Here is a 15,515-nt window from a genome sequence, read left to right as displayed (position 1 = left end):
GCGATGGCGGCGTCTTGCTGCGCAAAGTTGACGGCCGTGCGCCACGATCCGGTGCTGGTGGTCTGCAGCTCGCGCAAGATGAGCGCTTTGATCTTGACCGGCGCGGGCTGGCCGCCGGGTCCGACGCCAAAATTGCGCGTAATGGCGGCAATCGCGCGCTGCATGGCCGCGACGGAGGCCCGCACGTCCTTCTTGATGCGCCACTCGACCTCACTGCGCGTCTCGTACGGCCACATCCCCTCCCACTCGGAGAGCGGTAGGCAGAGCACCTCGCTGCACTTGACGGCGCGGACGCTGTAGCTGTAGCGCATGTCGAGAAAGAAGCCATCCTCCCCAAAGACGACGCCGTCCTCCACCGGCGCGATGACGAGCCTGTGGGTCTTGAGGTACTTTTCGGCACGACCGCGCTTCATGATGAAAAAGTGGGACGCGACGTCGCCTTCCAGCACCATGTCGTCGCCCGGAAGGTACAGCTCTTGGCGCAGCTTGGCGGCAATGCTGTAGATGTGCGCTAAGGAATGAATTCTCAACCGAAGTATAGGAGATGTCATGATGACAGACCAGGTTGTAGACCGGAAAAGTACGGCACGTTGCGGACCCAAGTCGTGTAGAGGTCCTTGAAAAGGTCGAGATACAGGTGGTGCGGCAGGTCCCCGAACACCTCGTGTGCATCGAGGCCCTTGCTGCAGTCGTGCTGGAAGCGGAAGAAGAGTTTTCCGCGCTCGAGAAGAAAGCGCGGCAGGTTCTTGGACCGCGCGTAATGGGTGAAGCGCTCGATATGCAGCTCGAGCTCCCGCGTGTCCTATACAAATGACGTCTGCGATGTGATGACTAGGGTCGTCGGTACTTTGCTTGCGTTGTAGATGGACGTGGACGTTTGGCCAATGACGACGCCGAGGAAGAGGACTCCGACGATCGCAATGGCACAAAACCACAGCGTCTCGGCAAGCAGCGTGACTTCAATGTCCATAAAGTCAAACGAGCTCAGCTACGCGGTGACCGTTCAAAATGGATACCGACTTGATAGAAACGTACGACACCGAGGCCCCAGTAGAACGCGCGGAGGTACTGGATGCCAACCTCGTGGTGGTGCTCATGGACGACCTTGTCGTGGAGGTACCAAATGTGGTGCGGCTCGTGGCCGTGTGCGATCGCAGCCTCGACCTCGGTCGTCGAAACAAAGTACAAGCCCGCGCCTGCAATGTGCGAGCCGAGAACGAGCACAATAAAGAGCTTGAAGAGCTCGAGGTACTCGGCGATGCGGTCAGCGCTCACATGCTCGTGGATGTAATGCGAGATGTCTCCCCAGAGCGTGCGGAGGTCCAAGCAGCGCACGAGACGCGGGAGGCGGCACAGCGTCATCACTTCATAGTCCCCTGCGTAGTAGAGAGGAAGACTCCCGAGCACATCGAGCTTGAAGCTGCGCGATTGGAGGTAGTGCCACCGGATGCGCGACACCTCGGTCACCTACGCGCCGTCGTCACTCGTTCAAACGAATGCGAGAGAGTGATACCTGGTCCCCGTACCGGTCCGAGAAGGTGAGGTGGTTGAGCTTGATATACATGTCGAGGACGAAGAGGACGTCGGTCGCGTAGTCCAAGACGGAGAAGACGGACATGGTTGCTGGCGTTGGCGACATGAGAAACGCGATGCGGTACGCGATCGAGATGACATTGTAGAGCACAGCGATCAGCAGGACGCACTCCCAGACGCGGTAGACGTTCATGCCCGGGTCCACGTACATCGAGCGCCTCGTCGGGTCCGAGAAGAGACCCGTGCTGTTCGCACGGTGCATCGCGTGCCGAATCTACATCGCAACGTCGGCAAATGTCCTCGAGGCATCGAGGTGGCTACCTTGCGACGGTCGAGGTTGGCGCGAATGCTAGCGAGCCAAGCGAGCTCCTTCTTGATGATAAGGATCGACTGCGCCTCAATGTCCTCCATGGAGCCTTCTAGCTGCTTGGCGATGTCGTCAAAGTCGAGCTTGTGCAGCACGCTCACATCGATCGACGGGCTCACGACAGTGGCGGTCAGTGGGTATGGCGTTCGCGCGAGAAACTGCGCCTCGCCAATGCAAGCGCCTTCGTGGACGACCATAACCGCGGTCGGGACGCCGTTGATAGGGAGCGTGAGCTCGACGGCGCCGCGTGTGATGATGTAGAGCTCGTCGCCGACGTCGCCAGCGCGCACGAGCACCTCATCTTTCTTGTACGACCGGTGCGCCATGATGTCATAAATGTGCTTGAGTTCGTTCTTGTCAATGTCTTGGAGCAGCTGGATGCTCGCGACGGCTTTGGCATGCAGATACAACTGGATCGCTCGGCGGAGGTTGTCGGGCAGCGGCGCAAGCGCTGTGAGGATCTGCTGTTCGGTCGACGACGTCCACCGGTGCTTGAAGTAGCTGCTCACGTCCCGGTGCACGTGGCGCGAGACCCCTAGCACGATGCAATACATCACATATCCTTGTACATCGTCTACCTTCGGCGTGCATGAACCGATGCACAAGCTTGAGGTGCTCGTCTTTGGCTTCGGTCGACGCGTTCATGCGCGTGACGGCGTTGACAAGCGCGCCGATCGCGCCGTAGTTGAGGATGCTGCCAACGAAGATCCACGCAAACATGTAGATGCACTCGACCGTCGTGAACGGGAGGATCGAGCCAAACTGCACCGTCACGAGACTCACAACACTCCAGTAAAAGGCGCGGACATAGTCGTTCGAGACGCCAAAGACAACGTTGTCATAGAGGAGCCACGTGCAATTGTTGAAGACGCGCGCCATCTCGAGGCACTGGGTGCGCGTCAACTCCGTTGCCTCGAGCGCGTGCTGCGGAAGCATACTCGCGCTGTTCCAGGTCGCGAGGAGGTACCAGAGGCACGAGCTCATGTGGCACACGATCGGGAGACAACAAAAGAGGTACACGAGCACACACGTCGTGTCGTTGACTTGGAGCTTCTTAAGCACCCGGTTGATCGTCGGCAGCAAGTGGCGCATGCGAAGAAACCGGATCCACTCGCACATGTGCAGCACCAAGACGGCTTCCGCGTTGGCGAGTTTAAAGCTCAGTGGGAGGCAGTCGACGACGATCGCGAACGGGAGGTTCGAGATGTAGTCGAGGACCATGCCATGCTCCTTGTAGTAGAGGAAGATGCTGTCGCGATCGATGACGATGCGCTCGTCATGCACGAAGGCGAAGTAGCGCGACTGGAAGATCACGTCGCAGAAGAGGAAGACGTCGAGTGTTGTCCGCATCGAAAAAAGCGTGTACGAAAGGTCGTTGACGCGCGCAAAACAGAGCCGGTACGGAATGTCGATGGCAAAGAAGAGTAGCGCGATCATGATGCCCCACTCCCAGTGCTTGCGGAAGCGCGATGTTGGCATGAACCACGCGTTGGCTGCCGGAAACTTCTTCATCGCCACATGCGACGTCGGCGACCGCTGCGACGTGACGAGGGACTCGCGGACTCCGTCGACCATCGCGTCAAACGTTATCTGCTTGGCGTCCCATTTCAAGCAGACATCGTAGATGTCTTGGCGCGTCAGCGTGTACACCTCGCAGTACGTTTCTGCGCGGGCGCGGACCGTCGCCATGTGTTCGGGTACGAGCATAGAGAGACCAAAGTACTGGCCATCGAGGATCTAATTTAGTTGGTCGACGTCGATCCAGCGGGAATATCATGGGGCGATCATACGTAGCTCCGTACGTCGTCCGACTTGGCGTGCATGATCGCAATGCGTCCGCGGCCCATCAGATATAAGTGCTCGCAGCGCTCGTCGAATAAGACCCAGTCGCGGGGCGAGTAACTCTGCCGGCGCATCTCAAAGACGAGCCGGTTGATAATGTGGACGGGCTGCGCGCGCAGGATCGGTACCTATATGTACCAATGAAAGCCTCAGAGTATGTATACATGGAGGTCGTACGGATTTGAGAAGCCGGGCGCGAAGATGGTGGAGGAACGTGGATTGAATGTGCGACGGCAGCGACGCGACGATCGTGGCTTCTGGAATGCCGCGCTGCGCCGTCCAGAAATGCTCGTAAAACGCAAGCACTTTGGCTTTGATGTCGGCCGCGACGCGCTTGTCGACGAGAAACTAGCGTTGGACATTGCATCAGTTGATAGTTTGATCGTTCGCAAGACGACATTACCCCTTTGATGCCGTCGACCTTGTCGCTAAAGTGGTTGCGGCGGCTGTTTTGACACTCGAAGAGAAACACAAAGGCCGAGACGACGCCGACAAATGCAATGTATCGACCGACTTGGATCAGGACCACAAAGACACGCTCCACGTTGGTCTCCGGAATCAAGAAGCCGTAGCCCGCGACGACGAGCGAGTACACGTACGTGTGCAACAACTTGGGCCCTGCAACATAGACGTCATAGTTCGATCTCCCTCGTTTCCTTCTTGCGATATCGTACCAAGAATGTGGTTGCGGGCCGCCCACGACGTGCCGACGCCGCACGCGTTGCTCTCGTAGCCGCACTCGATGTGGTTGACAAGCATAAAGATGCACGCGTACCAGTGCATGGCCACGAAGTTGAGCGCGACGCACGTGAGGAGGAGCGACATGCCGGCGTTGTGGAAGCCTCGGAGGCGCTCGTTCTCGGCCAAGGACCGCTTGAGCGCGCGGGCGACCTTGGCTGCCTTCTCGACCCGCAGCAGCATTGGAAGGCACGTGACGTGGAGTAGATTGGGCGACCAAACGCTCACGAGCTGGAACGGAATCAGCGCGACGAGCTGCAACGCAATGTGTGCTTTACGGATTGCGCGGCCCGCGTCCCACGACGCGCTGAGGAGGAACTCGGGCTTCATGCTCGCTTCTTTTGATAAGAACGACGACCGGCGCCGAAGCGACTCTTGGCGCGTCATGCTGAACTTGACGATCGCGGCCTGCGCGTTGGTCGTGTGCCGCATCATCGAGAAGACGTCAATGGTCCGCGGCTTGACCTGGGCGAGCTTGCGCCGATCGACGAGCGAGTGCAGCAGACTGCAGATCGCAAGACCGTACGCCAGCACGTCACACGCTGCCAGAAGGTAGAGGGAGAGCCACCACGTGTTTGATTTCGAGACATGGCCGTCGTACGGATCGAAGAGAAAGCCGACGCGGTACGGCACGCTAAAGAGGATGTAGAGCTGATGCACCACCTCGATGCTTACGACGGCGCCGACGCCGAGCCGCTTCTGGAGCGCGACGAACGCATCGAGGACGCAGTTGTAGCGCGAGCGTCGGCGGCGCGAGCGGGTGCTGCCACCGCGGCTCGAGAAGGCGGTCGTGCTGGACGAACCAAGCCACGAAACGCGCCGGCCAACGAGGCGAGAGACGATTGTAGGCAGAAGGGACACGATGAGCCGCAGGCGCTCGTAGCGGAGCCGGAAGCGACTCGCCAAGGTCGCGGGCGAGCGCTTATCATGGAACGGCGCGACAGCCGTTGTCGCCTTTGCCCTTACCGGTAGCTTCTTGAAGCTCGGCGCCTTCTTGGGCGGCTCTCCCCACGCCGCCTGGCGCACCTGCGCCGGATGCACCCCTCGGCCCATGCGAGGATTTGGAGATGAAACCTCCCCCGAGCCGTTGCCAAGCTTTTTATCGCGACGTGTGATGTCACGCCACCAACCCAAGCCCCATGAGATGAATGGCGCTGATCCTTGCAAGATAGTAGTCCAGTACATCGCGTTGATGGGCATGGTTTATGGGGACCTTCTTGATGCGCGTCCTCTTGGTTCTAGTCTATCTTTTTTGTACTAGTAGTACTTTTAAACTATTACTAAACTACTAGTTCAGTTGTTCAGTCGATATATCGTATCGGTACTCCGTCCCCGAGTGAGCGGCATCGCATCTATGATGGGGCGTCTCTCCTCGTAGGCGGTCGACCCTATCGTCGACCGCTTGTGTCAGTCCTTTGCGAGACTATTAGCAAGGAGATTGCTAGACTACGTATGCGAACTCTTTGTATTAATAACAACGAAGATAACGCGAAACACGTTCATATTTATATTAAAACCGGTATTGTCCCCGCTTAGTTGTTTAGTCGTTTAGTTGGTGAGGTGCTGCTTCGAACTTCGTGTCAACGGACCAATGAAACGCGTGGAATTTGATTTCATGCTGGTGGTGTCGGGTCTCGGCCGGCGTGCGCTGCGTGGGCCGTTCGCCTCGCGCATGGCCGCGGCGCCCATGTCGTCCTACGTGTATGCCTCCGCGGAATCGCATTGCTTGGGCTCACGAGGTACATTTCGCTGTAGCACGAACGCCCCAGAGCCCAAGTACCAAGTGCGGACGGTCGACACGGTCATCTTTGAATCGAATGCCAAGTGGCCCCAGTACATTGGGAAGGGCAGTGCGATCCAGATGTACACGACGGCCGCGCTGAGCGCACAGATCCTTGTGACGCTTCCCGAGTCGGCATCCTTGCTCGAGGTTCGTGTCTTGCGCTTCGTATTGCTGGTGTGCTGACTTCTGCGTTTTAGAAAATCGCCACGGCCGGGCCGTTGGTTAGCTTGTCGGGTATTACCCCACATCTCTCATCGAGTTCTCTTGGTGTCTCATCGCAGCAATTTCATAGCGGTCATCTTCTTTGGCGCCAAGTACCTTGGTGAGCGCGTGATCACAAACGTGACGTCCTGCCGCACTATCGGCGAGCGCGGTGCGTCCCTTGCCTTCAACTAGTATTCTATACATCACGTAGACGAGTTTTTGAAGATTCAAGTCGCCGGCGGTCTTCGCCCCAAGACGTTCCAGTGCTACCCCAAGGGTAGGCCTTCTTGCGACGACGACCACATGAATGAACCCCGATGTACAGATATGAAGCTCGTCGCCAAGGATGAGAAGGGCATGTGCACCGTCAAGATCCAGCGCACGACGTTCTGGCTCGACACAAGCAAGGCCAATGTCCTCCAGGAGCAGTCGCTCAAGATCCTCATGGACGGGAAGCCCCTCCTCGTGCGCAAGGGCAAGGTCAAGAAAGCGGCGCGCGCATAAGCATGAACAGGATATAGATTGCACGCTCCAAACGTACGATGATGGTCTACTCGTCATCGTCGTCGCTCGACGAATCATCGTCCAAAAGATACATGCTCGTGGCTGCAAACCCGCTGGTCTTGGTTGGCGCCGGCTCGTCGTCGCTCTCGGACGCGTCGTCATCGTCCTCGTCATCCGACGCGGCGTGCGTCATCGGCGCCGCATGCACCGTGTTGAGCTTGGCCACCGCGTCGTAGCCGCAGTAGTGCTTGTTGTCCGTGCCGTCAAAGTACGCACCCGTGTACTGCGGCGGGTAGAAGAAGAGGGGCAGGATACCGTCCATGCAGTCGCGAATGAGCTCGGCGCCTGCGCGGTGGTGGTCGGGGCGGCCGCGACGGTCGGTCTTGTACCCCTTCTTCTCGGCGTACGCCTCACAGAGCGTCCATGGCGACCAGTCCTACACGTTGAAATGAGCATTGCGCCTACTCTGATAAGCACGTACGAGGGGCTCGTCAACGCCATCAAAGTGCTGGACCCGGGGCACGAGGTGCAAAATGTCTTCGAGGGCGCAATGCTCGGCCAAGTAGCGCACAGCCGAGTATGGCTCGCGGATCTAGAAGCAGCATCCATGGGGACGACGTTCCAGGAGATATAAAGCAAGTCCACCTGCGCGTACGGAAAGAGGCCGCAGAGCTCCTGCATGTGCTTGGGCACCCCGACAAACGGAAAGACGAGGCCAGGACAATCGCAAATGCAGATTTCGGGCGCCACGAAGATGGTTTGGAGACGCTTCGTGTGCCCCGGGGTGTGCGAGACCGACACGAGCTTCTTGCCCGCAAGCGCGTTGAGGACACTCGACTTGCCGACGTTCGGGTGGCCAATGAGACCGATCGTGGTCACTTGCTTGGCGGCAATCTCTTCGGCCGTCGGCTCGGGCCGCGCGTCCAGCAGCACGACCTTGTGCTTGACGTGGCGATGGACGTCCTTGTTGCAGCCAGCACAGAGACGCACGTCGCGGAAGAGGTCCGAGCATTCGGAGCAGACCGCGACGGGCTCGTCTTGGCCGCAGTAGTCGCACACATCGTCGAGCTGCTCGGGAGGCGTCTGCGCCTTCTTGGCCTTCTCGGCCTTGACCTTGCGCCGGGCGCGGCGTGCCGGCGTGTTGGTCGCGTGGATGCCAGCGTCCACGTCCTCGTCCTCATCGTCTTCATCGAGAACCGAGTAGATGATCTCCTGGGCGCGGTCCGCGGGAATGCCGCAGCCCACAAGGATGCCGATCGCGCCCTGCACCGCGGACGAGTCGCCTACCTTGAGCTTTTCACTAGCGTCGTGGCCCATCAGTTTGAGGCTTATGGCATACAAAAGCAATGCTATACCTCAAGACCTTTCGGCGGCCCGCGAGGTCGACTTGGTCGTGGATCGACTTGGAACGAGACGAGAAGAAGAGCAGCTGCGCCTTGGGAAAGCGCTTCTGGAGAAAGTCACGCCAGCACACGGTGAGCTCCCACGGGATCAAGTCGATCTTGTTGAGGACAATCATGAGCGGGCGCTGGAGCGTCTCGGTGATGTAGTCGTACACGGACGGCGGAATGTGCAAAAGCGGGTTGCGGATGTCGGCGACAATGACCATCTAGAATCGCATGGGTCAAACTCGTCGTCAGTCCGAGGTGGAGGCGTACGTGTGTCGACCGCTCGAAGACGCGCCAGAGCTCGCGCCACACTTCGAGGTTGTGCTCAAAGTGGTTGAGTTCTTCGGGCTCGTACTTGTTGTGGATGTTGGCGAGCCAGTTGTCGAACATGATGCTTTCATTGTCTTGCACTAATATAAGATCCGGTGTGAGTACATAAGGTAATCGTAGCTGGGACACCGTACCGCGCTCCTTGGACTGCTTGTAGTTCCACGCGGGGCGCTGCGGGAAGTTCAGCAGCGGGTCGAGGTTGAGCTCGGTCCACAGCAGCGGCTTGCTGCGCTTGGTCATGTCGAGCGGGTACTGGCCTTCCATGATGCGCAGCTGGATTTGCTCCTTCGTTTCCTTGACAAAGAACGACGAGAGCTGCTTCTCGAGCAGATCCTTGCTTTGGCGGCCGAGCGCGACCGTGAGCTTGAGATTGGCCGTGCGAATACCTTGCAGGTTGTCTGCGTCCAAGGCCTCTTCGCTGCCATCGACGAAATGCGCGTCGAGCGCGTCGATTTGGTCCTTGCGCGCCTTGACGCGCGCCTTCTTGTCGCGCATCTGCTGCTTCTTCTGCTTGCCGCTGAAGGCCGAGGCCGGGCCCTTGGACTTCTCGATGCGCTTGGCCTTGAGAGCGTCGATCTCGTCGCGCTTGCGCTGCATGAGCGTCGCCTCTTGGAGGCGCTTCGCCATGCCCTCCATGTTGCTCTTGATGATTGTCAAAATCCGGGAATCGCTTTGTTTCATTGGCCCACGCGCCAATCGAATTCCACGCTTGTCGTTTTAATCGCGTTGCATACAAACACCAAGGTATCGAGTCGACACGAGCAAAAAAAGAAAAAGCCGGCATCGCAGCCAATCGAAGCGCTCTATCGCCCGACTATTGCCCAATCCGATGCAAGCATGCCCAAGCAGCCACACGTCGCCACGCGCTGGGACACTTTGGAATTAAAGTGACTCGGTTTTTGTATATATTTAGCAAAAACGGCAAAATAATACACAAAGCGAGCCAAAACCAGAGCTGGGACCGTATCCGGATACGGGGCCGGCCGCAGTTCCATTCACGGCCGCCTCATGTCGTCGACCAAGGGGAAGAAGAAGGCCAGGTACGCCCAAGATGCAACTCATGGGCCCAAGTTGACACCTGTATGTGCACCTCTATAGTCCCGCTGCTCCTGCGAGCACGACCAAGTCCAGCTTGCCGCCGGGGTTCCAGGCCTCTTCTACGGCGACGCCGACGCCGGCGCCCTCCGCGGACGAGCATCAAGCGCGCATTCTTCGCCACCGCGCATTGTACATCTTCCGCTTCTACGTCGTACGCTCCGTTGCATCTGCAGCACGTGTATGATGTCTCGATTGTAGGGCCGCAATGTGGAGGTGACACTGCGCGACAAATCCAAGTACTCTGGCGTCTTGCACTGCATTGACCCGGACGAGTTTACCGTGGTTCTGAAGAACACACAGCGGTTGACGGAAGACCCGTCGTTGCCCTTCAACAGCGGCAGCACCTTTGTGATCCAGCACTTCCTGCTCGCGCACCTGACGTCGCAGGGCCGGTCCGAGTACCACCAGGACGCCGGCGTCGCCCAACGCCTTCCTTACAACTCGGGCACGTTCCAGACGGACACGGACATCTCGAACAACCTCAAGGCGCATCTCTTTGGGCGTGAGCTCCAAGCAGCGTCGTCTTGGCTAGATCCGACGCTCGACAGTGGCGACCTCGAGCGCGGCAGTAACAAGGTCGACAATCTTATCCATCGATTCCCTAGTTCTTATCCCATCGATCTAGAACTGGAACCAATTCGAGGTCAACGAAAAGCTCTTTGGCGTCACGTCGACGTACGACGAGAACATTTACACGACCAAGCTCGAGAAGGCCAAGATGACGCAAGCGCAGGTGCGCGCGGCCGAAAAGATGGCCCGCGAGATCGAGTCGCAGACGTCGTCCAACTTTCACCTCCTCGAAGAGCGCAATGCGGCGACCGGGCGCGACGAAATCGACGAGGAGACGCGGTATAGCTCCGTCGTCCGGTCTGGCCCCAACTCGACTGAGAAGCGTACAATCACCACGTAAAGACCTGGCATCTCACATGTGTGTAGCCTCGGCCTGGCAGCGTGGCTCGAACGCGTATGTGCCTCCGGCACTGCGGACCAAGCAGGACGCTGCTCCGAAAGCCAAGTCCCCCGCGCACGCTGCGGCGCCGGCCAAGTCGCCCGTCAATGCGCCTTCAACATCGCCAAAGGAGCCGGTCGAAAAACCCGAGTCGCCCAAGAAGCCCGAGTCGCCCAAGAAACCCGAACCGATCAAGAAGCCCGAATCGCCCAAGAAGCCTGCGTCGCCAACTGCGCCCGCACCAACGGCGGCCGCAGCGCCGGTACGTTCGCATCTCGTGTCACTCAATTCAACGTGCTTGGCTAGAAGGAAGAGCCCAAGGCGCCGGCCAAGAAGGGTCTCAACCCGCTCGCCAAAGAGTTCAAGCTCAACGCGTCGGCCGCGGCCTTTACACCCAGCCGGTCGTACGCGCCGCCGCCAGTGCAGCAACCGCCGCCAACGTACCCACCGCAGGACGGCTACTACGAGGGCGACGACGAGATGCCGCCATACGTCAACCAGTACGGCATGCCCATGATGATGCAGCCGCCCATGTATCCGCCGCCCATGTACAGCGGGAATGGCGGCTACGCGATGCCACCGCCGCCACCGTACCACGGGTACCACCCGCCGCCGTACGACAAGGACCACCGCCCGTACGCGCAGCCGCCGCTGCCGCGATAAGTGCGCTTCGTCGTTGGCGACTAAATACAAACCGTCGTTCTGTAACCTCCACGCACGCGTCCGAGTCGAGGAGGAAGCATGCTGCCAGCGATCCACCGCGGCAAGCTACCGCTCGAGAAGCCCAAGACCCCACTTCTTTGTAGTACTATTGACTAGATTAAAGTCGTCGCAAAGGAATGACGTGGCAGTGTGCTAGCTCCAAGCAACCAAGAGCGCACGCTCGCCGACGAGTACTGGGACCGCATCACCGCGATCGAGCGCGAGAACGACCGCCTTCGCCACGACGTTTTGCAGCTTCAAGCCGCGCAGGTCGACGATGCCAAGGTACAGAGGAGCTGTGTGCAGCTGCTGACGCCAGCATTATGTAGCTCCACGCACGTACGTCGTAAGGCGCACATGCATGACGATGCAGTCTCTTCACAGTAGCGACCGAGTGCCACGAGCTTCACGTGGCGCTGCACAACAAGGTGCAAGCCGACGCGATGATCCAAGAAAAGGACAAGCAAAAAGCAGCGGTCATCTTTGGTGAGGTTGAATGTTGACCTCGCCATGGGGTTCTAAGAGCACAGACAGATTGTCCGGCTGGGAAAGGCCGTCGAGGACGTTGTCGGCGATCTGCGGCAGCACAGCGCGACGATGGAGCAGCGCTTGACCAGTCTCGAGCGACGGCTCGGAGAACCCACGTCCACGTCGCTGGCCACCGAGGTGCGTCGTCATCACCTTCCCACCTCTCAGCGGCGAGATGCACAGTCGGCCCTGCGAGATCATGATCGTGCGCTGGACGAGCTCAAGACACTCGTGCTAACAACCCGCGGCGCTATGACGCAGCTCAAGTCCGACGCCGACGCCGAGCGGTGGAAGGTCTGAGATTGATGGTGCAGCATGTGCCATCGAGGATGATGATAGACGATGGAGATGGGCAGCAGTGGGACGAGTAGCCACCGTGTCGACGCCAGCGCGCTGGTCGAGCTCGAAGCTCGCGTCACGGGGCTCGTGGACCGCGTCGCGTCACGGGCCGCCATGGACGCCGGGGATGCGCGTCGCCACTTGGAAGAGCTCCGCGAAATGCAGAGCGCAACCGACGCCCGCCGCGCAAGCCAGCTCGCGCAAGACATGCGGCGACTCGCCGAGCACGTGGGCGGCCTCGAGCAGCTCCTCTTGCACGAGACCAAGACGATGACGGCCCATGTGCAGGCACGACGACCCTTCATCGCACAGACGTCGATGCGACACCTTCTGGTAGGCGATTGTGACGGAGAGCGACGCCAAGTTCCGCGCGGTTGTCGACGAGCTGGGCCACGAAGTGCGGCATCGCAACGCCGCGTACGTGCAACTCGACGACGAGCTCCGAGCGCAGGTCGCCGACTTGCGGGACGCCACGCGCGACGTCACGGCCAGCGTGCAGACGCGGCTTCGGGACCTGGAAGAGGTCCTGCCGCTCGAAATCCAAGCGCGGCAGAAAGGCCATGCGAGTCTAAAAAAACGCATCGACGGGCTCATCAAGGGTACGACCGGCAGCATCGAGACCATCAAGAAGGACGTCGAGAGAAGCGTGTCGGGCGTCATTGCGCGCACAAATGCCTGCATCGCGCACCAGATGCAGCTCGAGGCAGCGGTTGCGCGCCACGGCGACGATGCTCGGAGCGCCGTCCACGACTTCCAGCGCGATGTCCACGGCGCCATTGCAGCCGCGCTCGAGGCGACCGCCACCGAGCATGCGCAGCGGTACGATCACGTTGATACAATGCACCTGCATGATGGAGGGCTAGGCTCGTCGCTTGCATGGACGTCGTCGATACCGTCAAGGCGCTGCAAGCCAGCACGGACGAGCGCTTCGAGAGTGTGCGCCAAGGATGGGCCAGCTTGGAAGCGACCACTTTAGCCCTTTTGCGCGAACAGAACGCGGGCCAGACGCTCGCGATCGAGGAGCTGCATACGCGTCTTCTGGCACTATACACGGCCATGGACGGGCACCGGGCAGCCGGCGTCTCGCAGCACGCGGCGGCAAAGTCCGAGCTCGAGGCCCAGCTGCAGACCATCTCGACGGCGGTCGCGTCGTCCAGCACGAGCCATCAAGCGGCCATCGAGGCGCTGCAGTCGCAGCTGGACGCTCTGGCGCTTAAAGCATGTATGGACCAAGCCGCCGAGCATACGGTGCAGGTGGCTGCCGTCGCCGCCGTCCGAAGCGATCTCGATCGGCTCGCTCAGCAGCACATGGCGCAGTGCGACGCACTCCGAGAGAGCCTCTTGAGCGCCGAGAGGCAGCGACGCGACGACGTAAGGCGCATCGAGAGCCACTTGGCAAGTGACGCGGGTCGCGTCACCACGATCCAGGAGACGCTGGTGACCATGGCGTGGAACATTGAGCACCGCAGCATCGACGACACGGTCAGCGCGGTCCTCCATGCATGTGTCGTCGACGTCGAAGAGAAAGCGCTTGCGGCCGCTGTCGCCGCCCACCAGCAGGTGTGGCGCCCAACCCATCGCGCGGCGTCATGAGGTCCTCGTAGGATGTGCAGCTGCAACTGCAAGTCACCCGCAACAAGATGGAGGCGATGCGCATATCGCTGCATGCGTCTCTGCGCGATGACTACACGAATCTGCGCGCGTCCATTGCCGCCATCAACCAGACACTGGATGGCCTCGTGGGTCGAGCGCCGGTGGCGGCGTCGCACGAGGAAGGATTTCTTATTTAGAATAATTAATACGGGTCATAGCATCTTGACAGAGACAGTACGTCGCATGCTGCCGAGCGACGACGGCGGCGGCGGGTTCGAGGATGGTCGTGAAGACGATCGCATCTGAGGGTCTGTGATGGCGCGCGGCAGGTTGTGTGCGGCCATCGGGTCGCGCGGTGGCGTGATTGCCACGTACCAGCCCCACTGCGGCGACGCATTGTGCAGCGCCGCCTTGTGCTCGTCGGCCTCCGCCGCGAGCGCCGCCTCGGATTCTTCGGTGGCTGTATCGTCAACGTGCAGCGACTGCATCTGCGACGTGAGCTCGTCCTTGTCGGCCTCGTTCACGTGCGAATCGCACCAGCTCACCACGTGGTCGAGCCGCGGCTCGGACGCGCGCAGGTATGTGACGATCGAGACGGCAGTCGCGGCTGCGGCTGCAGCGGTGGCTGCGATCGGGTGTTCTTTGAGCCACTTCAAGCCCGACGATACCTCGGTGCCGGACGGGAAGAAGCCGTACGTCGGGTCGGCCATCGGACTCAAGTTTGGAAATGAAACTCAAGAACAGCTGGACCTGTACATCGCAGGAATTAGTGTGCGTCGCCGCGTTGAAGTGCCTGGACAGATTATGGAACGCATGCTTGACTTTGGCCGATGACGTAGTGTGGGTCCGCACGAGAGTTGGCTCGTATTAGCATCTCGCACGAGAGGGTTCCACGTCATCAAGCTCGCGGCTGCGGCTTCCATTCTTATAGCCTCTACAGTGTAGGATCTGAGCCACACAAGGTGCTCGCTCGCCTTGTGTCGAGTGCATGGAACCAGCTTGGACGCCAGTCGCATCGAAGTATGCGAGAAAGGCGAGGTGCACGTGCGAGCCGCTCGAGTACAAGTAGCTCAAGTGTCCACGCTGAGATTCCTCGAGGGACGACACACACTATTTCCGTCGCAACGTGATGTTCGCGTGGAAAAGACGAGCCGAACGCCGTCGCTGACGCGCGCCGCGTATCGACAGACCTCGCGTCTGATTGGCGCCCGAACGGTCGTTTCGATTTGGACGGTAACTTCAAGTTGAAGTGGCGCAAGATCGGCGCCGACTTCGAATTCGAACCATGGACGCGACCGACCCGAGGAGCGTGCGCTTCGCCGCGGGCGCCGCCGGCTCGACGCTCGCCGAGCTCTCGACGCTGCCCATGGACTTTGCCAAGGTCCAGCTGCAGACCGCCCGTGAAGGCCACTCATTGGGTACTCCCGCTGCGATACCCGCGCTATGGTGGGACGGCATGGAGGGCGATAGGTCTCGTGACGACGCTACGCGACGCCGTGGCCCGCGACGGCCCGCGCGTGCTTTGGCGCGGCGCCGTGCCAGCCGTGACGCGCCAAGTGGCCTACTACAGCGTCTCGATGGTGCTCTACACACCGCTCCGCGACTGGCAAGATCCTG

The 15,515-nt window shown here is 60.0% G+C and overlaps 6 protein-coding genes across 6 annotated transcripts; 3 read left to right on the top strand and 3 right to left on the bottom strand.

The window, feature by feature from the left end:
* Nucleotides 1-210: 210 nt before the first annotated feature.
* On the bottom strand, nucleotides 211-5,533 carry SPRG_00975 (hypothetical protein; the record flags this gene model as incomplete). The annotated part of the gene is made up of 12 exons (XM_012339182.1): nucleotides 211-213; nucleotides 270-511; nucleotides 562-802; nucleotides 848-988; nucleotides 1,036-1,467; nucleotides 1,514-1,807; nucleotides 1,855-2,435; nucleotides 2,479-3,637; nucleotides 3,703-3,870; nucleotides 3,920-4,090; nucleotides 4,146-4,360; nucleotides 4,417-5,533. 12 exons carry the CDS (start codon nucleotides 5,531-5,533, stop codon nucleotides 211-213), a joined length of 4,764 nt encoding a protein of 1,587 aa, XP_012194572.1.
* Nucleotides 5,534-6,095: 562 nt separating this feature from the next.
* Nucleotides 6,096-6,971, top strand: SPRG_00974 (hypothetical protein; the record flags this gene model as incomplete). Its single annotated transcript, XM_012339181.1, has 6 exons — nucleotides 6,096-6,181; nucleotides 6,236-6,410; nucleotides 6,461-6,497; nucleotides 6,556-6,636; nucleotides 6,679-6,744; nucleotides 6,793-6,971. 6 exons carry the CDS (start codon nucleotides 6,096-6,098, stop codon nucleotides 6,969-6,971), a joined length of 624 nt encoding a protein of 207 aa, XP_012194571.1.
* Nucleotides 6,970-9,354, bottom strand: SPRG_00973 (hypothetical protein). Its single transcript, XM_012339180.1, has 6 exons — nucleotides 8,824-9,354; nucleotides 8,630-8,769; nucleotides 8,327-8,580; nucleotides 7,617-8,271; nucleotides 7,453-7,563; nucleotides 6,970-7,407 (listed from the first exon to the last, which is right to left on the bottom strand). Exons 1-6 carry the CDS (start codon nucleotides 9,323-9,325, stop codon nucleotides 7,018-7,020), a joined length of 2,052 nt encoding a protein of 683 aa, XP_012194570.1. The 5' UTR covers nucleotides 9,326-9,354; the 3' UTR covers nucleotides 6,970-7,017.
* Nucleotides 9,355-9,687: 333 nt separating this feature from the next.
* Nucleotides 9,688-11,399, top strand: SPRG_00972 (hypothetical protein; the record flags this gene model as incomplete). The annotated part of the gene is made up of 6 exons (XM_012339179.1): nucleotides 9,688-9,729; nucleotides 9,788-9,938; nucleotides 9,986-10,363; nucleotides 10,413-10,680; nucleotides 10,724-10,998; nucleotides 11,043-11,399. Exons 1-6 carry the CDS (start codon nucleotides 9,698-9,700, stop codon nucleotides 11,397-11,399), a joined length of 1,461 nt encoding a protein of 486 aa, XP_012194569.1. The 5' UTR covers nucleotides 9,688-9,697.
* A 1,020-nt stretch (nucleotides 11,400-12,419) lies between these two features.
* SPRG_00971 (hypothetical protein) lies at nucleotides 12,420-14,131 on the top strand (the record flags this gene model as incomplete). Its single annotated transcript, XM_012339178.1, has 4 exons — nucleotides 12,420-12,587; nucleotides 12,643-13,124; nucleotides 13,169-13,865; nucleotides 13,910-14,131. 4 exons carry the CDS (start codon nucleotides 12,420-12,422, stop codon nucleotides 14,093-14,095), a joined length of 1,533 nt encoding a protein of 510 aa, XP_012194568.1. The 3' UTR covers nucleotides 14,096-14,131.
* SPRG_00970 (hypothetical protein) lies at nucleotides 14,072-14,610 on the bottom strand (the record flags this gene model as incomplete). Its single annotated transcript, XM_012339177.1, has 1 exon — nucleotides 14,072-14,610. A coding segment is annotated over one exon (500 nt), but the record flags the coding sequence as incomplete, so codon positions are not given.
* Nucleotides 14,611-15,515: the final 905 nt, after the last annotated feature.

Source organism: Saprolegnia parasitica (genome assembly GCF_000151545.1).
Source record: "Saprolegnia parasitica CBS 223.65 unplaced genomic scaffold supercont2.2, whole genome shotgun sequence".
NCBI classification, from domain to species: Eukaryota; Oomycota; class Saprolegniomycetes; order Saprolegniales; family Saprolegniaceae; genus Saprolegnia; species Saprolegnia parasitica.
Note: the sequence above shows the minus strand (reverse complement) of the source record. Positions and strands in the feature narration are given on the sequence as shown.